Below are 27,975 nucleotides of genomic sequence, written 5' to 3' on the forward strand. Positions count from 1 at the left end.
TGTAAAGCTGTTGCAGTGTTCATCTTGTTGCTAGACCGGTTGTTTTGTATGTTGTAGTGGAGGATTTGAGATATTAAATGACCTTTATGTTTCTCATCCATGATTCTGGATGATCTGACAATAGATTAATTCATTGTCAGTTCAAGAGCAATTTCTTTATTTACTCGGTTGTGCTCGCAATCCCACGACCATATTTTCACCATCTGAAAAATGCCTCAAAGATTTCAACCATATAATCAACCCATTAAGCCGACATGTCAATCACACAAAGCCAGGTAATACTACTGCAACCAAAGGAGTGATGTCATGTCTTTTATTGCTTTTTATGTAAGATAAGGTATACGAATGAATAAATAACAAAAAGCCAAATGTACTTAGTTGGATGTAGTTGTTTATCATTTGTGTTGACAGACTAGCTAATTTCAGATGGATTTTTTTGTACGATTCTACTGCCATCTTTCACTACAAAACTGTCTGTTGGCATGATGCTGTAACTGGTCCTTTGTTCTACCTCTCTCCTTCTTTCTGTGAACTTGTGTACTTGTCTTTCTCTCCTCTCTCTTTCCCTTCATGTTATCTGTCTATTACTCAAACCCTGTGTTGTCTCCTCTTGGTGGAAGAATCCTATTCAGAAAAATTAATACTTTGAATAAGAAACAGTGTCATGATAAAATTAGTTTCATGAGAACGTTGAAATACATGGATTCAACATGTTCAGCAAGCAATATCGATGCAACTCCATTCATGTGGGGCTGACTTAGAAGAGGTGTGAAATAAGAAGTGCTCTGTGACACGTATATCTATGCATGCTTTACTGAAGGTTATAAGATGGTTCTTCCAATGTGCTCTTCCTCCATCAAACTCTTTTACCCTTCTCTTCTCCTGCACGAACAAAACACCTCTCTGACCTTGCTATTTCTTTTAATTTCCCCCCAAAAATAATGAAGAAACAAATAAATGAAGCAAACAAAGCATAATTGCGCACTTTGTGTATTTTTAAGACGTGGCAAAAAAGTCTGCATGCTATTGAGACCATTAAAACACAATTGCAGACAAATAAAAATTCATCTGTTATTCAATAGAATAATCAAACAAAAATTCAATGATAAAAGTAATGAGTGACTTTGCAGCTTAAATTATGCAGTAAACAACCATTTCATAATGAACGACTTGTGATTAAAGGAATATTCCAGGCATTATTTGTGGCGTAATGTTCATAACCCCAAATTCATTTTAAAAAAGGAGCAAAAAGGGTTACAGTGAGGCACTTACAATGGAAGTGAGTGTGGGCAATACATTAATGTTAAAATATTCACTATTATAATATTATAGCCATATGATGTAAAAATATTCGTTAACATTATGGACAAAATAACTAAAGACAGCTGTAAAATAGTCTGATTTAAACAGCTTTACAGCTCAAAAAGTACACAAGCGTTAACAAAAAAATTAATGTTACACTCTCAGAAAAAAAGGTACAGTGCTGTCACTGGGGCGGTACCCTAAGGTACAAAAGTGAAAAGGTATATCTTTGTACCTTACTCACCCCTAAATGGTACATATTAGTACCTAAAAAGGTACATATCAGTACTTTAAGAGTGCGTATTAGTACCTTAAAGGTACATAGTAGTACCTTTAAGGTACATGTTAGTACCTTTTAGGTTTTGTACCTTAGGGTACCGCCCCAGTGACAGATATGTACGTTTTTTTCTGACAGTGTAGTGCTTTTATATTATATTTGTGCCATTCATTTCCATTTTAAGTACCTCACTGTAACAGATTTTTCTTTTTTTTAAGAAAATGAGAGAATTTGTTTGTGTAGTAATCAATATTGTCACAAATTCTGATAATTAAACAAGTGTTATTTTAGTCTTATGTGTATCCTATTGTAATATTTATTAAAATTTTGAAATAACTTTTTTTATATTAGTTTTAATTTGAATAATTTTGTGATTCTGACATTTGACATCTGACATTAAATTTCAGTTTTATTCTTATACTTTACTTCAACTAAAACATATTTGAACTTAACTTTTACAGCTAATCTTTATATTTCATGTTAGCTTTATTTCAATTAACAACAAATTATTTAATAGTTTTTAGTCACAGTTAACTATAAAAGTACTGTATTGAACCTTGAATATTCCTTTAAATTTCACATTTACAGTATAAAAAAGGAAACCTAGAATATGTGGCAACATTTAAATGAGCAAGTCAAAATGAACCTGAATACATTGGGTTACACAAAGACAAGTACTTTTTAAGGGTCAGATCAGGTATAAATAACTCAAGGTAACAAATCTTTCATTTTTACACCTTTTTTTTAAACAGCAATATAATATGAAGTACAGCAGACAAACAATGAGATGGACTGGCTATAAGGGTGGGAAGACATTCAGTTAGATCAGTCAGACTGACTGTCCATATGTACAAATGTAAGAGACAAACAACAACAAAAAACTTTACTGAATAAAAACTTCTAGAAAGAAAGAGCATAAGAGTCCTGTCTGGAGAAAGTAGAGAATCAATCAACAAGTCCGATGGTGCAGCTCTCGTGCACCGCTGCGGCCCTAGGCTCAAAGGCAGCACCGTAATAGGGTTTGCCTCCCCCTGGAGGGCTGAATTTCAGTAAATTACAAACCAATAGACCTATAAAGGCTCCTCATCACTCTCTCTATCAGCATCCGCCTCTCCATCAGGCACAGAATGAAGAGAGGAGAGAGGGAGTGTGGAAGAAGAAGGGGAAGGTAATTGCTCCTGAGAGGTGCTGACGGTACTTCTGCTGCTGTTGGCGGTGACGATATCACACTCTTTCTCGGCTGTCTGGATACAACTACCAACTGACTCGTCTTTAGTCTCTCTTTTCACTCCCTCGCTCCACAGGTCTCTGTCCCGTGTGGGAGAGGACTGAATGGAAGGGGAATGAGAAGGCTTTTTGGCCTTGCGCCTCGCGTCTCTGAAACTGGCCAGAGGGGGACGCAGTCTCACTCCGCTACGAGTAGAACCCTCGATTGCTTTCTGGAGCTGGGTGTGAAAAAGAGAGAGGCGCAGAATTATTTACTCAGACACACCAGCATACGATTGAAAGAATGGAAATATACATGTAGAAAAAGGCGGTAAATTATCTTTACCTCTTTTAGTGCGACCACCCCAACCAGTTTACCAATACTGGTTACATATGCATGACTGAGACCCAGCAGAGAGAACAGGGTGTGAGTCTGAAACAATCAAGCAAACACTTTAATGCATGTGAATAATTCAAAATCCTTAACATTTTACAAAACTGAATGAAGTATGCAAATTTGCGTCATTGACGTAATTTATATAGTGCAGATGGCAATCAGATCATTTTAAGCCACTAAACTTTGGGAAAGTTTTCAGTCTACTGATCCAGTAAGTGGACAATCAGTCCAAAAGAGTGCTAATGTGAATAAAACATCATGTTCTCTGAATAGGGAACGAGATGCTGCTTTGTGATGACAAAATAGGAACACCCTTGGGGAGTGCTAATTGTCTGAACCCGTATAGAATCCTCCCAATTCATTGGCTGATGGCGCAGATACCACCCAAGCAGTGCACCGTCAATCACTCTTATACAGTGAATGCCATCTGCTCCTCAGATTTTCTACAAAAGTAGAAGCCCCTTCGGCAGCGAGAGAAGCTTGGCAGCGAATGCAGCGCCTCTTTACCTATTCACAGAACATGGGTTATGTATGTAACATGGTTCATAACAGGTTCACTCGCTGCTGCGTAGCAGTGACGCGAAGGGAACGATATACCACGCGCCAAGTTAAAGGACAACTCCGGTGAAAAATGAACCTGGGGTAATTAACATATGGTTACAGAGTAGATCGTTCTCTGGGATGCGTTTCATGAAAATCGAATATAAAGAGTTTTATCTCTAAAAACAGATTAGCTTATGACTCTAGTGTATAGGGCATACTCCTAGTAGAGTGAACTTTAACACCCAGAGGTATGTCTAAGCCAAAGACTCTCACTCACTCTCACAGTGATGGGGACACTATACTGACAAAGAGCACCGTCTTTCGGATGAGACGTTAAACCGAGGTCTCGACTCTCTGTGGTCGTTAAAAATCCCAGGATGTCTTTCGGAAAAAGAGTAGGGGTGTAACCCCGGCATCCTGGCCAAATTTGCCCATTGGCCTCTGTCCTTCATGGCTCTAATCATCCCGCTCTCCTGATTGGCTTCATCACTCTGTCTCCTCTCCACCAATCAGCTGGTGTGTGGTGAGCGTTCTGGTGCAATATGGCTGCCGTCGCATCATCCAGGTGGGTGCTGCACATTGGTGGTGGTTGAGGAGATTCCCCATCTTCAATGTAAAGCGCTTTGAGTGCCCTGAAAAGCGCTATATAAATCAAACACATTATTATTATTATTATTATTATTATTATTATTATTATTATTCATTTACCCAGTGAGAGATCCTGTGCTTAGGGCCCTCTGCGGCCAGCCCCAAAGCTTACAAACAACTGAGGCGAATTGCGCCACTGGCCAGAGCCATCCAGACAGACCTTTAAAGTCCAAACAGGGCAAAGCAAATTAAGCTTGAGACCAAGAGACTGGAGGTGGTGGAGAAGGATGTCCCTGTGACGACACACCAACTCTCTGGATTGAGCCAGAATGAGCCAGTCGTGTAGATAATTTATTACACTGATGCCCTGGACCCTTAAATGGGCCAGAGCTGCATCCATTCACTTAGACAACATCCGTGGAGCCAAAGCTAGTTCAAATAGAAGGATCTGATACTGGTACGCCTTCCCCCAAAGGTGAACCTGAGGAACCTCCTGTCCCCTATTTGAATCTGCACCAGGATAGTTTTTAAAGTCAGCATCTTGACCTTTCTAGCGACACAGATCCAATAGAGAACAGACCCCCATCCTGCTTAAGGACGAGAAAGTAGTGGCTAAAAAAAAGCCATGGTTAAGTCTGAAGGAAGAAACTCATCTATCGCTCCCTTCAGAAGGAGGGACATCTCTTCCTGCAGTAGAAAAAAAGCTTCTAGGGCGCTGTTCGTTGGGTGAAGCCAATTGAAGCAAGGAGGATTGTGGCGGAACTGGAGAGTGTATCCAAATTAGATGTGCAGAGAACCCAGTGTGACATGCCTGGCAGAAGTCTTCACGCTGCCAGGTGGTAAGACAAGGGTTGCGCGGGAGTCCCGCCCCCGGACTCCCTGTGTGGCCGCCAGCAAGAGGCGGTAGGCACAGAGCTAAAGAAGCTGGAGGAGGGCCTGTGGCGTCCTCTGACTGCGAAGATTAGACCATGAGGGCCACTGATGAGATCTCTCTCATTCCGGGGTCTAGGATAAAGCCTGGAGCATTCGACATGGGGAGAAAGCCAGATGTGTCTCCTTCTCTAAGTGAAGCAGCTTGAGTTAGAAGAGATATTGAGGGGAGATAGCCTAAAGCGTCGTTGTCCTTCGATACAAGAAGATGGTGTTAGTAAGCTTACTCTGTAACCCCAAGTGCATGGTGGTGGGTATAACAGATTTTGATCTGGAGAGCATCTCAATATACTTCAACGGTTTGTCCCTCCCTTCTAAGATGGGGGGAGGGGGCTCTCCGTTTCCTGTCCCGTAGATCAGGCATGCCTCTGCGAAGCTGAAGCAGCGGGTTTAGCTGGCTGCCTCAGGTCAGCGCTCCTGGCTCCATCTAGAGTACTCTTTCCTCTGTGCGAAGAGGTTTTGGTGGCAGAGTGGGAGGTTCACGAGCCCTCCTAGGCATAAACTGCTTGAGGGCAGCAGATTGCATCTTAGCATTTTGTAATTTGTCAACTACTGAGTTGACCGCTTCTCCAAACAAACCTAGGGGTGTCCAGTAGGAAGAGCCTTTTGTGTATTTCAGTGAGATTTAACCACAGATGGCATTCAACAGCCACTAAACCCACCATGGTACACCCACATGCATGCAGTTTGCTTATTTGCATGCAGTGCCAGGTAGGTAGCACTGCTTCAGGTGTAATGCCCCCGTCCTCATCCATTTCCTTAAGGTCGTCTGCTTGGTAGGCCTAAAGAATGGCCATGGTATAAAGTGTCATACCTGCCTGGCCAGGTGCCATGTAGGATTTTCCTACGAGGCCGGAGGTGGTCCTACAGGGCTTAGAAGCTAGAAGAGGGCGGACTTTTCAGGAAGGAGTGGAAGAAGGCAAAGGTGAGTGGCCAGCGTGTCCTCAACCGCTGGAATGCACGTGTAGCCCTGCTCCACAGAGTCAACCAGGTTGGCGAAGTCAGCAGCCGTAGCATTCTTCTAATGGGGCGCGAAGTGGATTGGCCACCCAGACAATGCTCATCAAGTATGGAGCAATGAGAATTGCAAGGCTTATCAGGCCACTTAATGTTACGTTTCTCAGAAGCACAAGTTAGCACATCCGCAAGCTCAGTGTAGGCCATGCTTCCTGGCCACTAGGCAGGAGAGCATCGACCGCGGGCCCGGAATCCTCCAAATCAGACACCATGGTGAATAAGATATCCTCCATTCCAAAGGAAATGCCATCGCATGCCTCTGGACTGGGGCATAAATCATAATCATGGCGAAATTCCAATGGAGAATCAGCGTGGCGCTCGCTTGGGCAAGAGAGAGAAAGACGGCAATGGTGCTACGCAGCATTGAGTGAACCTATGAAAGAGAACCAGCTACAGTAAAGACAGTTTGCGGTTTGATGATTTGTTAATTCTGGTGTTTTATTTTATAGTGACTCTTCGTTTTATAATGCATATAGCTACAAAAGTCGGACACTAGTGAAATTAGTGTCATCTTGACCTGCTTGATCTGTTAAAAATCTGTTAAGTCTATAATCATTTTGATTTGTGAAATATTTTACAGTACAGTTTTTGTAAGTTAACACTTTCCTGAGCCCTTAACTTCACTATTCCAACTTGTGAAATCTTTTACAGTACAGTTTTGGTCAGTTAATTTTGTGGTTCAACTGACATTGTGTTTACTTATATAGTATAACAGCACACATATACAACATTTATTTATTTATGTATATAAATAAATACATGAAAATCTTTGAAAATCGCTACTTAACATCAATAAACCAATACTTAAAACCAAAGATTAACAATAAAAAAATATATAAATAAAATTTCATTTTTATTTACAGAATTGTTATTCTAAAAGGATCCTGTATTCCAACTGAATATAATTAACACTTTTAGAATGTCTTTTAAATGCCCAAAATATGTTTTGGGCCCTTTATATATAAACTCCTGAATGCAGGAAATAATGAAGTTTTTTTTTTTTTTTTTTAAACATTTCCCAGAGGGCATGAAATAATGAGGACTGACATTCACATACAGATAAAGGACTATTTCATAATTCACTTGGAAAGATATAAATCCTCAACATAATACACAGTATTTCATATGTGATCTCAATCGGATTACCTTATGCAAAGATGTTCTCTCAACCAGCTGAAAAGGTGAGGGGTCAACACGGATCTGATCGATGTCAATCGGCTTATCCAGCTCTTCCTCTTCCCAGGCTTTGATCTGAACACCCCAATACAACATAATCAGGGTCATAATGTCACTACGAGTGACTGACAGCTCAAAGATTGCTCTTGGATTGATGTGCTAATTGTGTCCGTCTGTCTGAACTTCAGTGGTAATAAAATAAAAATATCACTCTACCTCTTCAGGAGTCATGTTATCAGCTACAGGAGGAGCTGCAGGACTCTACAGAGAGACAGAAAATACAGAGGAATGAGAGGTAGATGGAGTGTCAGAAGTAGTACATGAATGTTACTGTGAATCATAATTCACAGTAAAAATAACCCCTTCAATTTATCCTGTTGTGCGACTCCAAATGCCCCGCACAGCATATTTGACGCCACCTGCCGGTGAGAGCTGATAACTGCATTATGTGAAATTGAGCTATCAGTGAAGTGAGAGGACAAAATGTGTCACAACCAGCTTTTAATGCACGAATATAAAATTGTGAGATTTGTCTTCATCTATAATTAAAATCTCAACTTATCTCAAATGCTTGTTTTTATTTTGTCGCAAATTGTATACTATATAATCACTGAAAGAGACAAAAAGGTATGAAGACATTAAGATATTATAAATATTAACATCATGATTGCCTGGAAAACTGCTTTGAAAAAATAGATAACACTTATTAATACGGTCTTATTAGTTCATGCATTAACTAGCAATGCATGAACTAACGAGCGATGCATTTGCTATAGTTTTTATTAATCTTTGTTAATGCTAGTTCATAAAAATACAGCTGTTCATTGTTTGTTAATGTTAGTTCACAGTGCATTAACTGTTAACAAATACAACTTTCGATTTCCATAATGTATTAGTGAATGTTGAAATAAACATACTAATAAATAACATAACTAATATTAATAAATGCTGTATAGGTATTGTGCATTCGTAGTTCATGTTAAGTAAATTAGTTAACTAATGTTAACTAATGCAACCGTATTGTAAAGTGTTACAAAATTGAGCGTTATAGTCGCTTTATAAATAAATTTGACTTGACTAAAATAAAATAATTTCTTTTAAAAATTGCTTAGCAACATTGTCTTTGCAAAACAAACGTTAAATATTCAAACATATGTCAATGCAAAACCAATCAGCCTGTATTGCATTAATAGAACTTCATTGTAGGTCCATTACTGTACATATGAGTTTGTATTACAAAATAAGGGATAAAACTATTGTCTGAAGTAAACAACCGCATGTCATAGATGATTTCCTGCTTTAAAAGGCACTCATGTTAACCCCGCTCATGTTTTAAGGTGACACATCACTGGGTTGTGCTGAATTGGTAAGTGACAATCATGTTAAAATACACACCTCTGGCTCATTCTGCCCTGATGATGAAGACGAGGAGAAGAGACGATGAAGCGTCCTCCTTATGGTCTGCAGGGCACCTGTTAAGTTTCAAAGAACCAATCAATCGACTTAAACAGGTCAGTGTTGATGTCACAAACCTCTTCTGGTAAATATTTAGCTGGAATGAATGAGTGCCATGAATACATTCTAACACAAAATATGGTGAGTTGATGTGAAAAACCTTTGAGAAATAAGTATAAACTCACCAGATGTGGTGTGATTAGTGGAGATGTCTGTGGTTTTAGCGGACCCCAGTGGGCCGTTACACTCTTCAGAGACTGTGTTACCCTGTTAATCGTTTTAGTAACAGTGTAAGATTAGTACACATCATTTTCTTGATTTTCAGAAGAGAATTTTATTTTTATTTTAATGTATTTGGTGTAAAGCTCTGCTTATTGATGTCAGATCAGAACTTAACATCAACCTCTGAGCAAAGAACAATGACATAGATGGTCTTAGACCACCTACTAGGAACAGCAGTGTGTTTGAGATATTCTGGAGCTTCTCTCACCTTGTCTCCATTCTCCTCTCCAACCTCCTCATCCACGAAGGCGAAGGACTCCCAGTTGACCTGTGACCCCGGGCTGGGCACGCCCTCACCTCGGATATAAACCCGCCTCTCGGCTGAGAGCCACCAATCAAAGGCAGCCTGAAGTTCACATCTCTCAATTGAGCCCAAAAGAATCATTGACTCTGGGCATGGGAAAAGAATTTATATTTGTTCATCAATTTCAAATATTCGTTGGAATCATCACAAAATCCTTTTGAAAAGTCCAGCTTAGTTGGTTATCAGTATATAATAGTATCAGCATTAATTATTATTTTTTAACTAGTTAAACCAGCAAGACATCCTTGGTCAACCAGCTTCACCAGAAATCCATGCTTTTGACCAGCTAAACTAGATTAGTTTTGCTGATGAACGGCATGACACAAAATCTGTTCCTGTCTTTAAAGGGAAAAAAGGTCATTGTAACTTTATATCTTATAATTTACTCTTTTTTTCATAATTGCAATTGACTTCACATAATTGACTTCAAAACATAATTGACTTCACATTTTGCCTTGACTTTATAACTCAATAGTCACAATATGACTTATTTGATTTTTTGAAAAAATGATTATTACCTTTACTTCACTATATATATATATATATATATATATATATATATATATATATATATATATATATATATATATATATATATATATATATATATATATGTTTTGTTTTTTGTTTTTTTTGCCACATAATAAAAACCTCACAATTATGATTTGTTTTTCCTGGCAATTGTTAGTTTGCATCTCGTAATTCTGAATTTGTAACCCACAACTGAGAAAAAAGTTGCGAGATAAAAAGTCGCAATAACTTTTTTATTTTTTATTCTGTGGCTGAAACAAGTCCACGGGCTTCCATATTATATCTTGCAGTCTGACTTTATACCTCAGAGTGGTGACTATATCTCACAATTTGATTTTGAATCTCACAATTGCGACTTTCTTAAAATTGGGACTTTAACGTGTAATTTTACATTTTGCAGGAAGACTTTTCAGCCTACAATTGCACCTATCCCATAATAATTTTTTTATGATTGCAACATCATATCTGACCATGCGACTTTATATATCATAATTGTTTATTTCTTTTAATTGTAACATTATATCTTGTAAAGTGACTTCATACCTCACATTTGTGACTGTTTTGCATAATTGCCTATTTATTTCTCACAATAGTGACTATCTCACAGTTTGAGTTTATAACTTGAAATGTAACTTTATGGCCCAGTCTTCCTATGAGTCCGCATTTTCGTGACGTAACACCGCTTTGACTGTCGGGAAGAATTCCTCTGCAGAGCACAAATTAGTGCGGGTTCAACAAAAGTGCGCATATCGACCTCAAAGAGCACCCTTACGAGACCTAAAATGACAAATGGGACACCCTACGGTCTCGTGGACTTAACTGACACGTGCACACGCCAGCCATTGTAACTCCACAAGACCGAAAGTGCATATGAATTGTGCCATTTGGGACAGGGCTTTTATATCACAATTGTGACTAATTTTATTAATTCTTTGACAGAATCTTCCGGCAATCCATGATTTCACTGTTATATGGACCTTTTACAACTGTTATTACGCACCTTCTGAATAAATAGAGAATATCTGGATTAAAACACATGTGAAGAGGCAGCAGAAAGAAGCATTGCACATAATCTAACGCAATCATCAAACATTAAACAGAAACAGAATATAAATCTAAAAATCTAAACTAACAAAAAGGTATTTGACTGTGCAAGCTTTGGGGTTGTTGGTGGACTTGATTTACTAGATCTATGTTTTCATTATCATTGTTTTGAATCCAATACAGACATTTTTTTGTCTTTAACAAAAGCGTGATTTTCTTAGTTCAAAATGTAGCTTTTTATTAAACTTACCCACATTTAAGTGTCGAAAAAATAATTAATGAAGCAAGAATATCTTTTTTTAAAGCAGAGCTCTATTCTTTCTTTTGATATTGTATCTTCAGATATTCATAACATTTTGTGAAAATTATAAAAATGCTGGTGCAAGATGGCAACAACAACAAAAAACTGGCAGGGAAAGAGTTAATTGTGACTTTATATACAATATTGTGACTTTATATATCTGATAATGTGACTATATATATATCGTAACTGTGAATGTATTTTGTTTCTTGTAACTGTGACTTTATTTCCCATAATCTGACTATATTATTCTGAATTTAACTCACAATTACAGGCTTACAGGAAACAGGTAGCCTAGAAATCTAGTTACCCTAGAAACCCTTGCGGCAGCAGATCTAATCTGCCACGAGTATCTAGCAACTCTCAATACACTTCTGAGCTGTAAAAACCAAACTCTGGTCAGGCCAATCACATCATGTATAGAGTCGGCGGGCGGGGCTTAACATTATAACGGCTGAGTTGCGTTTGCGTGCTTCTAGTAAACACAAAAACTGACAAACGGCGGTCTTTCGAATCAGCTTTGACCGCGACTCTGGAAGACTTGGAGTTAAGCTTTTCTTTGAGAAAAAAAACAAAGTACAGCACTGAAGTCAATCTAAAAAAAACATGATATGTTCGGAGTTTTGCCGAGCTCTGCTTCACCTTCGTTGCTCTGGTTGGTTGTAGCGCTATCCTATCGTGTGCAGAGGGAGTTTGAAAGACAATCGTTTATCCCGCCTCTCTGATTGAGCCCTGTCAATGGTGAGTTTCCAGACCAAACATCTTGATGAGGGTCTGGCTTGTCAGGCTAGGCTTCCATACTACAATGCATCAGGAAAGTATTCACAAATCTTCACTTTTTCCACATTTTGTTATGTTTGATGGATTAAATTCATAATTTTCCCCCTCAATTCTACAAACAGTACCCCATAATGATAATGTGAAATAAGTTTGTTTGAAATCTTTGCAAATGTATAAACAATAAAAAACGAAGAAAATAAAAAAATCACATGTATTCACAGTCTTTGCTCGATACTTTGTTGAAGCACCTTTGGCACAAATTACAGCCTCAAGTCTTTTTGAGTATGATGCTACAAGCTTGGCACACATTTTTTTGGGCAGTTTCTCCCATTCTTTTTGGCAGGACCTCTCAAGCTCCATCAGTTTGGATGAGGAGCATCGGTGCACAGACGTGTTCAGATCTCTCTATAGAGATGTTCAAACGAGTTCATGTCTGGGCTCTTGCTGGGCCACTCAAGGACATTTACAGAGTTGTCCCGTAGCCACTCCTTTGTTATCTAGGCTGTGTGCTTAGGGTTGTTGTCCTGTAGGAAGATGAACCTTCACCCCCATCTGAGTTCCAGAGGTCTCTGGAGCAGGTTTTCATCAAGGATGACTCTGCACATGGTTGCATTCATCTTTCCCTCTTATCCTGACTAGTTTCCTAGTTCCTGCCGCTGAAAAACATCCCCACAGCATGATGCTGCCACCACCACACTTCACTGTAGGGATGGTATTGGCTCGGCGATAAGCGGTGCCTGGTTTCTTCCAGACACGGTGCTTGCCATTCAGGCAAAAGAGTTCAATCTTTGTTTCATCAGACCAGAGAATTTTGTTTCTCGTGGTCTGAGAGTCCTTCAGGTGCTTTTTGGCAAACTCCAGACGGGCCGTCATGTGCCGTCTGGCCATTCTACTATACAGACCTGATTGTCAGAGTGCTGCAAAGATGGTTGTTCTTCTGGAAGGTTCTCCTCTCTACACAGAGAAACACTGGATCTCTGTCAGAGTGACCACTGGGTTCTTGGTCACCTCCCTGACTAAGGCCCTTCTCCCCCGATCACTCAGTTTTGCCAGGTGGACAGCTCTAGGAAGAGTCCTGGTGGTTCCAAACTTCTTCCATTTACGGATAATCAAAGCCACTGTGCCCATTGTGACCTTCCGTGCAGCAGACATTTTTCTTTACCTTTCCCCAGATATGTGCCTCAATACAATCTTGTCTCAGAGGTCTACAGGCAATTCCTTGCAATTCATGGCTTGGTTTGTGCTCTGACATGCACTATTAACTGTGGGACCTTATATAGGCAGGTGTGTGCCTTCCCAAATCATGTCCAAACAACTGAATTTACCACCGGTGGACTCCAATTAAGTTGTAGAAACATCTCAAGGATGATCAGTGAAAACAGGATGCACCTGAGCTCAATTTTGAGTGTCATGGCAAAGGCTGTGAATACTTATGAACATGTATTTTTTCTTTTTCTTTTTAATTCATTTGCAAAGATTTCAAACAAACTTCTTTCATGCATTTCATTTTGGAATATGGCTGTAACATAACAAAATTTGGAAAAAATAAAGCAATGTGAATACTTTCTGGATGCACTGTTTATCATCAGAGTAATTTTATATCTGTTTCTTGAAATTGCAACTCTATTTCACCTAATATCGCACAATGTGAGTGACTGTGACTATTTCTTATAATTGCACACTTATATTTACTGACAATGTGACTTCATATAATTGTTTTTTTTTCTTTCAAACAATAGTTTTTTTTCACCCAACACACACCTTTGGAGTCAACAAGCGGGATGGTTTTGAGAGACGTGGACTCCAGCAGATCTTTCAGCTCTCTGTAAGTGGACTGAGTTGAAAGAAACTTTATTTTCTTCACCATGATGTCCTCCACAAAAATATTATATTTGCTGTCATGCAGAAAAAGAGAGAGACCGATATTTAATGTCAAGGTAGTTTCAGTTACATTAAGAGCAACATCATCAAATAAACCTCAATTTATACTATTTGAAGGGAAACAAGGGTCAAAGATGCTTTCATTAATTCAGATTTAATATTGTATCTAAATATGCCATCTCCAGATGTTTAGTAGTGGTACCTGATGTGGCCAATGCCGAGCTCCGGGAGATAGGGCAGCTTTTTGACCTGAATGATGGAGTCATAAAGAGAAGGCTGTAGACCCTGTGCCACCATGTTGGCGAGAATCACGGCCACCATCATGGGCAGGATGTGTGAGATTTGACCCGTCAGTTCAAAACAGATTACTGCAGTTGAAACTGTGTGCGTGACTGCTCCTGTCATAGCCGCTGCCCCTACACACACAAAAGCAAAGGGTCAGATTTCGAAAATATTAAAGGGGAAGCTTATAAGAAGTGCTACTATAAGAGTAAAACGGATTTTAGGGGTGTGAAAGATTGGTTGGAAGGGGAATATTTGCAGACCTATCACTGCGTAGCCTCCAGGAAGGATTTGGTACACGATCCCATCAAACAGAATTCCGTTCGGGAAAAGCGTAGCCATGATCTCACCCACCAAACGGCCGAATGCTGCTCCTGCTCGTTTCAGAAACATTGCCATATTATCACAGTCACATTACAATTAAACCCATGATATGTATCATCTCATTATGTAATCATTTAAGCCTATACACAAATTGTTTTAGGTTTTTAAATTATCAACATTTTTCTACATGCCTGCTGTCCTCCGATTGCTAGTTCATACTTTGTTAGCAAGTAAAAGTCCTCTTGGTATAACATCACAAAGTTACATTTTATGCTTAAAAATCAGAAAAGAATGACTGACCCAATATAAAAACAGGCATGAAAGCTCCGGAAGGGACTGGCATTGTTGTAGAGACCGCAGACATCCAGAACTATGTATAAACGGGGGAGGAAAAGGAAATTAGCATTCACACAGCATACGTTATGTAATTTGGTTATAGAAATCTTTCTGTAGGAATCAAACAACGGATGAGCACCTTCATGACAAAGAAGAGGAGGAGGATGACAAAGACGCTGACTTGCGGGTGGAGCCAGGCAGCAGAGCGACCCAATCCAGGAGGGGCTGGTGAACCCCAGATCTTTGTCCAAGTGAAGTTATCAAAAAGTGAATTAATGCACTCTCTGGGCATCAGCTGTGTGAAAAAAGAGAAAGCTTAAACAGAAACTCCACATACGAAAGACTTCCTAAGGAACCTAAGGTCGTTTTCATGATGTATCAGAGAAACAACAGCTGCTTTCTTGCTCTATTGCGGCTCTTTAATGGCAGTGTTGTAGCTAAATGAACTGAAGTATTAAATTAATTTGTGTGAAGTGAAAACCTTTTCTCTTGTAAGGATGTAATCTAAATTTAAAGGTGCGCTCTACTTTTTTTGCTAATTACTAGTTTTACTCAAATAATGAACAGAAAATATCAGTAACATGATTAACACTCACATGAGATGTCGCATAAGATAAATTAAACCATGGAAACACCAAAGACGCTTAAATATATTATGTTTTTATTAGACAGCAAATGTTTTAATTCACTAATCGACAGAAAACTACTCTTTTTTTATTTTTTTATTTACCGCAACTACCATGTTTTACCATGCCTAATATCTTACTGCAGTGTGGTACAAGTGTCTCATAGTATCCACCGAGCAAATGCACAGAGTAGCAATATAACATAACTTTCAACACACTATGAATATTAGAAATGTATCTAATATGATAAAACAGGGCTGTGTTACCCCACATACGCATGACAGGAAGAATCGGAAACGGCGACTGTGGCATAATGAAAGCTCCACTGCTCTAGAGCCATGTGCCGCGATCACTCCATCAGTCTCATTCCTTTCCAACGGCTTTCAGCCCCACCCTGCTTCATACTACAGTAACGGTAATAAATCTTGAATATGATTTCTGCCCGAGTGCCATTGGATTCTTTTCCAACAGCTGTGGTGAAGACAACAAAACAACAACTCCCACCATTCCACGAAATCAAAGCGCCATCAAGCTACACCTTTGTTTTGAATAAGGAACCTCTAATGGTGAAAATTACATGTTGTGCTTTTAAAAAAGGATGTTTTATTCTACATGGAGTGGGGCACCCCATTATGGGTGCCGCCATGTTGGGGTCACGTGACCAGTCATTTCAAATGCCTCACGGATTAACAATAATTACGATGACCCGCACATGATGTGGAAATATGTGGTAAAACCACATATTGTGCCCACAATTTAACTAAATGAACATTAGAGAATAAATTAGTACGACATTGCCAATGATTTAACTAAAACATAAGAACAAATTAATAAAACAGCAAAAAAGATACATTTTAAAGCAACAAAATTACAATTTTGGTGCATGTTCAAAGACTTGCAAACAACTTTAAACTTTAAATAACACTGCTCTATGGCTGTCTACTTAAAAAGTATATACACACCTCTCCAGCCATGAACTGTCCGAACCCCGGAGGAAATGTGATGGAGGATATTATTAGTGTCACAGCACCAGGGTAAATCAACCGGCTAGAGCAAACAAACACAAACAGATGTAATTAACAGCCACTGTTCTAAGGATGTTTCTAATGAACTTATTAATGTTGTTTTTAATGTAATTTGCAATACAAGTGAAATAGTAGAATAATAAATAAGTACAGAACAGTAAAAATGATATTCTAAGTAAAATTAAGTTTATTAAAAAAGGAGTATTGATGTGTAATTGGTGACTTGCTGTTTTGTGAGAAAGCGCGTAAGAGCTGTCGGTCTCCTCATGATCAGAACAACTTGTCTGTTCAGATACACAAAGAACGCCCCTAGAAACCCACATGAGATCCTACACACACACACACACACACACACACATACTTGTTTTTGTGCATTGTGGGGATCACCTGTCAGAATGCTACATAGTGAGGACCACCCTTTCCTATGATCCTACAGACCTAAAAAAAATTAATTGACAAAAACTAAAAAGCCTGTTTAAAAGTATCACTTCAGATTTTAGATATTTCACTAAAAAAATTATAAACCTGACACAGTGGTCACTTGTGGGGACATTTCAGGTATTGAGTATATCTGGGGTCCAGCAAACACACAACCCGTCTTTATTCAGTGTGGGGACCGAACTCACACACCAAACGCCAGTCTTTATTCAGTGTGGGGACCGAACTCACACACCAAACGCCAGTCTTTATTCAGTGTGGGGACCGAACTCACACACCAAACGCCAGTCTTTATTCAGTGTGGGGACCGAACTCACACACCAAACACCAGTCTTTAGTCACTGTGGGGACTGAACTCACACAACCAAACGCCAGTCTTTATTCAGTGTGGGGACCGAACTCACACACCAAACACCAGTCTTTAGTCACTGTGGGGACTGAACTCACACACCAAACACCAGTCTTTATTCAGTGTGGGGACCGAACTCACACACCAAACACCAGTCTTTAGTCACTGTGGGGACCGAACTCACACACCAAACGCCAGTCTTTATTCAGTGTGGGGACCGAACTCACACACACCAAACGCCAGTCTTTATTCAGTGTGGGGACCGAACTCACACACACTGAACGCCAATCTTTAGTCACTTTGGGGACCGAACTCACACACCAAACGCCAGTCTTTATTCAGTGTTGGGACCAAACTCACACACACCAAACGCCAGTCTTTATTCAGTGTGGGGACCGAACTCACACACCAAACACCAGTCTTTAGTCAGTGTGGGGACCGAACTCACACACCAAACGCCAGTCTTTATTCAGTGTGGGGACCGAACTCACACACCAAACACCAGTCTTTAGTCACTGTGGGGACCGAACTCACACACCAAACGCCAGTCTTTAGTCAGTGTGGGGACCGAACTCACACACCAAACGCCAGCCTTTAGTCACTGTGGGGACCGAACTCACACACCAAACACCCGTCTTTGGTCACTGTGGGGACCAACTCACACACCAAACGCCAGTCTTTAGTCACTGTGGGGACCAAACTCACACACCAAACGCCAGTCTTTAGTCAGTGTGGGGACCGAACTCACACACCAAACGCCAGTCTTTAGTCAGTGTGGGGACCGAACTCACACACCAAGCACCCGTCTTTGGTCACTGTGGGGACCAAACTCACACACCAAACACCAGTCTTTAGTCAGTGTGGGGACCGAACTCACACACCAAACACCAGTCTTTAGTCAGTGTGGGGACCGAACTCACACACCAAACGCCAGTCTTTAGTCAGTGTGAGGACCGAACTCACACACCAAACGCCAGTCTTTAGTCAGTGTGGGGACCGAACTCGCACACCAAACATCCGTCTTTAGTCAGTGTGGGGACCGAACTCACACACCAAACACCAGTCTTTAGTCAGTGTGGGGACCGAACTCACACACCAAACACCAGTCTTTAGTCAGTGTGGGGACCGAACTCACACACCAAACGCCAGTCTTTAGTCAGTGTGAGGACCGAACTCACACACCAAACGCCAGTCTTTAGTCAGTGTGGGGACCGAACTCACACACCAAACACCAGTCTTTGGTCAGTGTGGGGACCAAACTCACACACCAAACACCAGTCTTTAGTCAGTGTGGGGACCGAACTCACACACCAAACACCAGTCTTTAGTCAGTGTGGGGACCGAACTCACACACCAAACACCAGTCTTTAGTCAGTGTGGGGACTGAACTCACACAACAAACGCCAGTCTTTGGTCACTGTGGGGACCGAACTCACACACCAAACGCCAGTCTTTAGTCAGTGTGGGGACCGAACTCACACACCAAACACCTGCCTTTGGTCACTGTGGGGACCGAACTCACACACCAAACACCCGCCTTTGGTCACTGTGGGGACCGAACTCACACACCAAACACCAGTCTTTGGTCAGTGTGGGGACTAAACTCACACACCAAACACCAGTCTTTAGTCAGTGTGGGGACTAAACTCACACACCAAACACCCGTCTTTGGTCACTGTGGGGACTAAACTCACACACCAAACACCAGTCTTTGGTCACTGTGGGGACTAAACTCACACACCAAACACCAGTCTTTAGTCAGTGTGGGGACTAAACTCACACACCAAACACCAGTCTTTAGTCAGTGTGGGGACTAAACACACACCAAACACCAGTCTTTAGTCACTGTGGGGACTAAACTCACACACCAAACACCCGTCTTTGGTCACTGTGGGGACTAAACTCACACACCAAACACCCGTCTTTGGTCACTGTGGGGACTGAACTCACACACCAAACACCCGTCTTTGGTCACTGTGGGGACTAAACTCACACACCAAACACCCGTCTTTGGTCACTGTGGGGACCGAACTCACACACCAAACTCCAGTCTTTGGTCACTGTGGGGACCAAACTCACACACCAAACGCCAGTCTTTAGTCAGTGTGGGGACCGAACTCACACACCAAACGCCAGTCTTTAGTCAGTGTGGGGACCGAACTCACACACCAAACACCCGTCTTTGGTCACTGTGGGGACCGAACTCACACACCAAACACCCGTCTTTAGTCAGTGTGGGGACCGAACTCACACACCAAACACCCGTCTTTGGTCAGTGTGGGGACCGAACTCACACACACCAAACACCAGTCTTTGGTCATTGTGGGGACCAAACTCACACACCAAACACCAGTCTTTGGTCATTGTGGGGACCAAACTCACACACCAAACACCAGTCTTTATTCAGTGTGGGGACCGAACTCACACACCAAACGCCAGTCTTTAGTCACTGTGGGGACTGAACTCACACACCAAACGCCAGTCTTTAGTCACTGTGGGGACCGAACTCACACACCAAACGCCAGTCTTTAGTCAGTGTGGGGACCGAACTCACACACCAAACGCCAGTCTTTATTCAGTGTGGGGACCGAACTCACACACCAAACACCAGTCTTTAGTCACTGTGGGGACCGAACTCACACACCAAACGCCAGTCTTTAGTCAGTGTGGGGACTGAACTCACACACCAAACGCCAGTCTTTAGTCACTGTGGGGACTGAACTCACACACCAAACGCCAGTCTTTAGTCAGTGTGGGGACCGAACTCACACACCAAACGCCAGTCTTTAGTCAGTGTGGGGACCGAACTCACACACCAAACGCCAGTCTTTAGTCACTGTGGGGACCAAACTCACACACCAAACGCCAGTCTTTAGTCAGTGTGGGGACCGAACTCACACACCAAACGCCAGTCTTTGGTCAGTGTGGGGACCGAACTCACACACCAAACGCCAGTCTTTATTCAGTGTGGGGACCGAACTCACACACCAAACACCAGTCTTTAGTCACTGTGGGGACCGAACTCACACACCAAACGCCAGTCTTTAGTCAGTGTGGGGACCGAACTCACACACCAAACGCCAGTCTTTAGTCACTGTGGGGACTGAACTCACACACCAAACGCCAGTCTTTAGTCAGTGTGGGGACAGAACTCACACACCAAACGCCAGTCTTTAGTCAGTGTGGGGACCGAACTCACACACCAAACGCCAGTCTTTAGTCAGTGTGGGGACCGAACTCACACACCAAACGCCAGTCTTTAGTCAGTGTGGGGACGGAACTCACACACCAAACACCAGTCTTTAGTCAGTGTGGGGACCGAACTCACACACCAAACGCCAGTCTTTAGTCAGTGTGGGGACCGAACTCACACACCAAACGCCAGTCTTTAGTCAGTGTGGGAACCGAACTCACACACCAAACACCAGTCTTTAGTCAGTGTGGGGACCGAACTCACACACCAAACGCCAGTCTTTAGTCAGTGTGGGGACCGAACTCACACACCAAACGCCAGTCTTTAGTCAGTGTGGGGACCGAACTCACACACCAAACGCCAGTCTTTAGTCAGTGTGGGGACCGAACTCACACACCAAACGCCAGTCTTTAGTCAGTGTGGGAACCGAACTCACACACCAAACACCAGTCTTTATTCAGTGTGGGGACCGAACTCACACACCAAACACCCGTCTTTGGTCACTGTGGGGACCGAACTCACACACCAAACACCAGTCTTTAGTCAGTGTGGGGACCGAACTCACACACCAAACTCCCGTCTTTGGTCACTGTGGGGACCGAACTCACACACCAAACACCAGTCTTTGGTCACTGTGGGGACCGAACTCACACTCCAAACGCCAGTCTTTGGTCACTGTGGGGACTGAACTCACACACCAAACGCCAGTCTTTAGTCAGTGTGGGGACCGAACTCACACACCAAACGCCAGTCTTTATTCAGTGTGGGGACCAAACTCACACACCAAACGCCAGTCTTTAGTCACTGTGGGGACTGAACTCACACACCAAACGCCAGTCTTTAGTCACTGTGGGGACTGAACTCACACACCAAACACCAGTCTTTAGTCAGTGTGGGGACCGAACTTACACACCAAACACCCGTCTTTGGTCACTGTGGGGACCAAACTCACACACCAAACGCCAGTCTTTAGTCAGTGTGGGGACCGAACTCACACACCAAACGCCAGTCTTTGGTCACTGTGGGGACTGAACTCACACACCAAACGCCAGTCTTTGGTCACTGTGGGGACTGAACTCACACACCAAACGCCAGTCTTTGGTCACTGTGGGGACTGAACTCACACACCAAACGCCAGTCTTTAGTCACTGTGGGGACCAAACTCACACACCAAACACCCGTCTTTGGTCACCGTGGGGACTGAACTCACACACCAAACGCCAGTCTTTGGTCAGTGTGGGGACCGAACTCACACACCAAACGCCAGTCTTTGGTCAGTGTGGGGACCGAACTCACACACCAAACACCAGTCTTTGGTCAGTGTGGGGACCGAACTCACACACCAAACACCCGTCTTTGGTCACCGTGGGGACTGAACTCACACACCAAACGCCAGTCTTTGGTCAGTGTGGGGACTGAACTCACACACCAAACGCCAGTCTTTGGTCAGTGTGGGGACTGAACTCACACACCAAACGCCAGTCTTTGGTCAGTGTGGGGACTGAACTCACACACCAAACGCCAGTCTTTGGTCAGTGTGGGGACTGAACTCACACACCAAACGCCAGTCTTTGGTCACTGTGGGGACTGAACTCACACACCAAACGCCAGTCTTTGGTCAGTGTGGGGACCGAACTCACACACCAAACACCCGTCTTTGGTCACTGTGGGGACTGAACTCACACACCAAACGCCAGTCTTTGGTCACTGTGGGGACTGAACTCACACACCAAACGCCAGTCTTTAGTCACTGTGGGGACCAAACTCACACACCAAACACCCGTCTTTGGTCACTGTGGGGACCGGACTCACACACCAAACACCCGAACTCACACACAAAAGACAATCTGCAGTACTTTAGACAAAACAGGAGCTCTAATTTGCTCCATGCTTTAATTGATTTTGTAGATGTTTGTTTTATATGTATAAACAACATTGTTAGTACTTTTCAAGGTTGAGTAAAAAAATGTGTAATACAGTATATGACATTTTCAAAACTCATAACATCAGTACGTCACCATAGCCAAGTCAAGAAACATTAGCTTAAAACATTCATGAAGATGTTCACAGTAAACACTATACGAGTTTAAAAAAATTATGAATTACTAAAACCCTTCATGACCAACACTGCATTCTCAAGTAACTTTAGCATTAAAGTCTACCATGCCTGCGTTTATAGAAGAAAAAAAATTATACATTTGAAGCAGATAAGGATTATACAATAATATGGAACTGATGGTCTATTTAGTTATAACCATGTGACTATGGACGCTTGTTTTAAAGCTATAAAAGCTTGTTTCTACCAATGAACAATTTAATCTGCCAGTGTGCCAATTAATGTGTCAGATCTTTTCTGTTTAGAGCGGAGATTTTTGATGTAAAATTTAAGTGTGGACCACTCTCTATTTTTAAGTGCAAGTTCCGCCTCTTTACACCTCATGCAGTCCGCCGGTTGTTAATAAACCTCATCATATGCGCCTCCACAGCCTGTATCTCATGTTTGTTCCAGTCCGTCTTCTTAACGTAACCTGTGGGGGGAACACATTAGCATTTTACTCATGAGAAGCACTTGCATCAACAATGCATCAACCAGTGGTTTTATTTCACTGAGTGGTACAGTTCAGTACAGTACGGTTGGGTAACCCTGATCAGGCTTGTGTTTTCACTGCCAATAGTACCCTTACTTGGTAGGCGGGGTGTATGCTGGAAAGCACGACATTTTTGTTAATGTCAGTTTTAATGAACAATAATATCCATTATAAAAGGTATAAGTACAAAGTATAAGAGTCTTATATAAGAAGAAATAAATAAAGCAAGCAAAGATTTCAGTCAAAGTATGCTACAAAATCAGCGGTGTGCTATCGTAAAATTCAAAATAAATATATAAAGTTAAACATAATTTGTGCTCAGTCAAAATGTCATGACCAGGAACAAATAGATTCATGAGACCACAAATGCATGTTAAAGGGTTAGTTCACCCAAAAATGAAATGTCATTAACTCCTCTCCCTAATGTCGTTCCACACCCGTAAGACCTCCGTTCATCTTCACACACAGTTTAAGATATTTTATATTTAGTCCGAGAGCGTATGCAAGTGTATGCACACTATACTGTCCATGTCCAGAAAGGGAATAAAAACATCATCACAGTAGTCCATATGAGACATCAGTGGGTTAATTAGAGTCTCTTGAAGCATCCAAAATACATTTTGGTCCATAAAATAACAAAAACCACGACTTTATTCAGCATCGTCTTCTCTTCCGCGTTCTTCAAAAAAAGATTCAAACGGTCATGAATCAGTGAATCGATCAATGATTCGAACAAAAACTACGACTTTATTCAGCATAAATAAAAATATCACTGCTGCTTTGAGTACTGAACTTTTTGATTCTGTTCACAGCTGAACTGCTCCGGACTGGCAAAATCTGTAACTTTTCTTCTTTACCTTTTGGTGAAGCAGTAAAGCTCATGCCACTATCTGATGTGTAACTCTCTGATGTGTCAGGAATGTACTCTTCCTCACTGACAGATAACTCATCTTCACTCGATCCATCTGAGTACTCAGCAATCTTCCATCTAGCCTTGAAAGACAATGACCATTCAGTTAATTTTATCCTCTATCATAGGCTATTCTCTATTCTGTTCTGTTCTGTTCTGTTCTGTTCTGTTCTGATCTGTTCTGTTCTGTTCTGTTCTGTTCTGTTCTGTTCTGTTCTGTTCTGTTCTGTTCTGTTCTGTTCTGTTCAAGCTATTCAAGTAGTTAACACTTACTCTGGTGTTTTTCGCTCTTTTGGATGTTGTGGTACAAGCGGAATGTTGTTCACTAATTGCAAATGGTGCACGATTCCTTCTGATGTCATTTTGAATGTCTGTATGGTCATCATCACTGTTTACACTGGAATTTTCAAAGAGATCATCCGAATCATCACGAATCACGGATCTCTAAAAACAAAAACATCACAATGACAAGTTTTAAATGATCTAAAAAAAGTATGTTTCTCATATAATGAAAAAGAACTGTTGCCTTTTTTACACTTTAAAATGAATGTGTAAAATCTGTATCTTTTAAGTCAACATTTGTTAAACGCTCTATCCATGTCTATCAATTTAAAGGGATAGTTCCCTCAAAAATGAAAATTCTATCATTAACATTACTCATCCTCATGTTGTTCCAAACCCATAAGACCCTTATTCATCTTCAGAAAACAGACTGAAATAATGTTGATGAAATCTGAACTTTTGCCTGTCATTCTAACTCCAGATGGAGAGAAAGAAAGCACTTGGATATCACCAAAAATATCTTGTGGCCAAGAATGTCTTATGGGTGTGAAACGACATGAGGGTGAGCAATTAATTAAAATTAAAAATTTTGGGTGAACTATCCCTTTAACAAAACAGGTCGTGAACCATTACCAAACAATATTAAAAACAAACAATATAGTAACCAAGCACCTTAAGGCTATTCTAGTGAAATTAGAAATTATACACCTCTGACTATAACTTAATATTGCAATGAAATTGTATTAGACAATTGTAGATTGTACATCAGAATTATACAGTTAGTTATTAATTGGATTTTTAGCTGTGTTGTATTTTATGCACAATAAACGACTGGAGAATTCCCATGTCACTAGATGAATTTTAATTGAGACCAATCAAAATAAACCGCATATGTACGAAATTGTTGAATTATTCACAATAGCAACTTGCATTTAGAAAACATATTTTAAGGTGGTCCAAAATACTTTTATTTGTCCTTTTAAATGTACTTCACATTATTCAGCTAAAAATAATGCAATTTCGGTATGAGAAGATAAAAACAAATGGAAGTAAATAAAATTAAATAAAAATACCTTTTTATAAGAGTTCATATTTTTAGAACACACAACGCCATCGTCGCTGTCTGAGTAATCAACCAAAGGCTGTTAAGAACAAAAAAGAAATAAAAATATGAAAATGAAGTGGAAAAAAGAAAATCTCTGTCAGACAGAGACACTGAGGCACAGACAGAAAAAGAGGCACAGACAGAGAGGCACAGACAGATAAAGAGGCACAGACAGAGACAGACAGATAAAGAGGCACAGACAGATAAAGAGGCACAGACAGAGACAGACAGATAAAGAGGCACAGACAGATAAAGAGGCACAGACAGAGACAGACAGATAAAGAGGCACAGACAGAGACAGACAGATAAAGAGGCACAGACAGAGACAGACAGATAAAGAGGCACAGACAGATAAAGAGGCACAGACAGACAGATAAAGAGGCACAGACACAGACAGACAGATAAAGAGGCACAGACAGAGACAGACAGATAAAGAGGCACAGACAGATAGAGGCACAGACAGAGACAGACAGATAAAGAGGCACAGACAGATAAAGAGGCACAGACAGATATAGAGGCACAGACAGATATAGAGGCACAGACACAGACAGACAGATAAAGAGGCACAGACAGATAAAGAGGCACAGACTGAGACAGACAGATAAAGAGGCACAGACAGATAAAGAGGCACAGACAGAGACAGACAGATAAAGAGGCACAGACAGATAAAGAGGCACAGACAGATAATAAATACACATACCTCAGCTGTGAATCGTGAAGTGCTTGCAGTAGTTACAGAATCCTCAGAGCAGTTCTCTATGGCTGTCATGTTGTCATCATCCTTGCATGGAGGCTGTAATAAAGTTATATAAAAAATAGTTACAAGTCTTTACTTATTAGACAAGGTCCCCACCATGCCAAACCTGTGAAGTGTGTGTACCAAAGGGTTTGAATGGCTTTCCTAAAACTAAAGGACCCCACAATGCACATTACACTGGAAACAGTGTGTAAGACTTTCCCATGTCAAAACCAAATATAAGAAATTAATAGACAGACAGATAAAGAGGCACAGACAGATAAAGAGGCACAGACAGATAAAGAGGCACAGACAGAGACAGACAGATAAAGAGGCACAGACAGATAAAGAGGCACAGACAGAGACAGACAGATAAAGAGACACAGACATATATAGAGGCACAGACAGATAAAGAGGCACAGACAGATAAAGAGGCACAGACAGAGACAGACAGATAAAGAGGCACAGACAGATAAAGAGGCACAGACACAGAAAGACAGATAAAGAGGCACAGACAGATAAAGAGGCACAGACAGATAAAGAGGCACAGGCAGATAAAGAGGCACAGACACATAAAGAGGCACAGACACAGAAAGACAGATAAAGAGGCACAGACAGATATAGAGGCACAGACAGATAAAGAGGCACAGACAGATAAAGAGGCACAGACAGATAAAGAGGCACAGACAGATAAAGAGGCACAGACACAGAAAGACAGATAAAGAGGCACAGACAGATAAAGAGGCACAGACAGATAAAGAGGCACAGACAGATAAAGAGGCACAGACAGATAATAAATACACATACCTCAGCTGTGAATCGTGAAGTGCTTGCAGTAGTTACAGAATCCTCAGAGCAGTTCTCTATGGCTGTCATGTTGTCATCATCCTTGCATGGAGGCTGTAATAAAGTTATATAAAAAATAGTTACAAGTCTTTACTTATTAGACAAGGTCCCCACCATGCCAAACCTGTGAAGTGTGTGTACCAAAGGGTTTGAATGGCTTTCCTAAAACTAAAGGACCCCACAATGCACATTACACTGGAAACAGTGTGTAAGACTTTCCCATGTCAAAACCAAATATAAGAAATTAATAGACAGACAGATAAAGAGGCACAGACAGATAAAGAGGCACAGACAGATAAAGAGGCACAGACAGAGACAGACAGATAAAGAGGCACAGACAGATAAAGAGGCACAGACAGAGACAGACAGATAAAGAGGCACAGACAGATAAAGAGGCACAGACAGATAAAGAGGCACAGACAGATAGAGGCACAGACAGAGACAGACAGATAAAGAGGCACAGACAGATAAAGAGGCACAGACACAGACAGACAGATAAAGAGGCACAGACAGATAAAGAGGCACAGACATATATAGAGGCACAGACAGATAAAGAGGCACAGACAGATAAAGAGGCACAGACACAGACAGACAGATAAAGAGGCACAGACAGATAAAGAGGCACAGACACAGACAGACAGATAAAGAGGCACAGACAGATAAAGAGGCACAGACATATATAGAGGCACAGACAGATAAAGAGGCACAGACAGATAAAGAGGCACAGACAGAGACAGACAGATAAAGAGGCACAGACAGATAAAGAGGCACAGACACAGACAGACAGATATAGAGGCACAGACAGATATAGAGGCACAGACAGATAAAGAGGCACAGACAGATAAAGAGGCACAGACAGATAAAGAGGCACAGACACAGACAGACAGATAAAGAGGCACAGACACAGACAGACAGATAAAG

At 41.3% G+C, this 27,975-nt stretch overlaps 2 protein-coding genes across 6 annotated transcripts in view; both read right to left on the reverse strand.

Moving 5' to 3' along the window:
- Positions 1–1,725: 1,725 nt before the first annotated feature.
- Positions 1,726–27,975, reverse strand: part of clcn1b (chloride channel, voltage-sensitive 1b) — a 62,908-nt gene continuing 36,658 nt past the window's right edge. For all 3 annotated transcript variants that reach the window (XM_067449128.1, XM_067449130.1, XM_067449129.1), the window contains 14 exons: positions 16,835–16,936; positions 16,545–16,629; positions 15,096–15,251; positions 14,921–14,990; positions 14,560–14,670; positions 14,217–14,430; positions 13,895–14,028; positions 9,382–9,563; positions 9,077–9,158; positions 8,832–8,908; positions 7,653–7,697; positions 7,407–7,511; positions 3,132–3,218; positions 1,726–3,024 (listed from right to left, as the gene is read on the reverse strand). In XM_067449128.1, the coding sequence (XP_067305229.1) occupies positions 2,650–3,024; positions 3,132–3,218; positions 7,407–7,511; positions 7,653–7,697; positions 8,832–8,908; positions 9,077–9,158; positions 9,382–9,563; positions 13,895–14,028; positions 14,217–14,430; positions 14,560–14,670; positions 14,921–14,990; positions 15,096–15,251; positions 16,545–16,629; positions 16,835–16,936 (1,825 nt within the window). In that variant the 3' untranslated portion in view covers positions 1,726–2,649. The remainder of the gene's footprint in view (positions 3,025–3,131; positions 3,219–7,406; positions 7,512–7,652; positions 7,698–8,831; positions 8,909–9,076; positions 9,159–9,381; positions 9,564–13,894; positions 14,029–14,216; positions 14,431–14,559; positions 14,671–14,920; positions 14,991–15,095; positions 15,252–16,544; positions 16,630–16,834; positions 16,937–27,975) is intronic.
- On the reverse strand, positions 22,405–27,104 carry LOC137083290 (uncharacterized). Of its 3 annotated transcripts, XM_067449132.1 has the most exons (6): positions 27,016–27,104; positions 26,173–26,265; positions 25,441–25,509; positions 24,359–24,529; positions 24,033–24,168; positions 22,405–23,115 (listed from the first exon to the last, which is right to left on the reverse strand). In XM_067449132.1, exons 1-6 carry the CDS (start codon positions 27,082–27,084, stop codon positions 23,024–23,026), a joined length of 630 nt encoding a protein of 209 aa, XP_067305233.1. In that variant the 5' UTR covers positions 27,085–27,104; the 3' UTR covers positions 22,405–23,023. The 3 variants fall into 3 exon arrangements, with proteins under 3 accessions (XP_067305233.1, XP_067305232.1, XP_067305234.1); XM_067449131.1 differs by lacking the exon at positions 22,405–23,115 and having other exon boundaries at positions 23,515–24,168; XM_067449133.1 differs by lacking the exons at positions 22,405–23,115; positions 25,441–25,509 and having other exon boundaries at positions 23,515–24,168.

Source organism: Pseudorasbora parva, chromosome 7, assembly GCF_024679245.1.
Source record: "Pseudorasbora parva isolate DD20220531a chromosome 7, ASM2467924v1, whole genome shotgun sequence".
Lineage (NCBI taxonomy): Eukaryota > Metazoa > Chordata > Actinopteri > Cypriniformes > Gobionidae > Pseudorasbora > Pseudorasbora parva.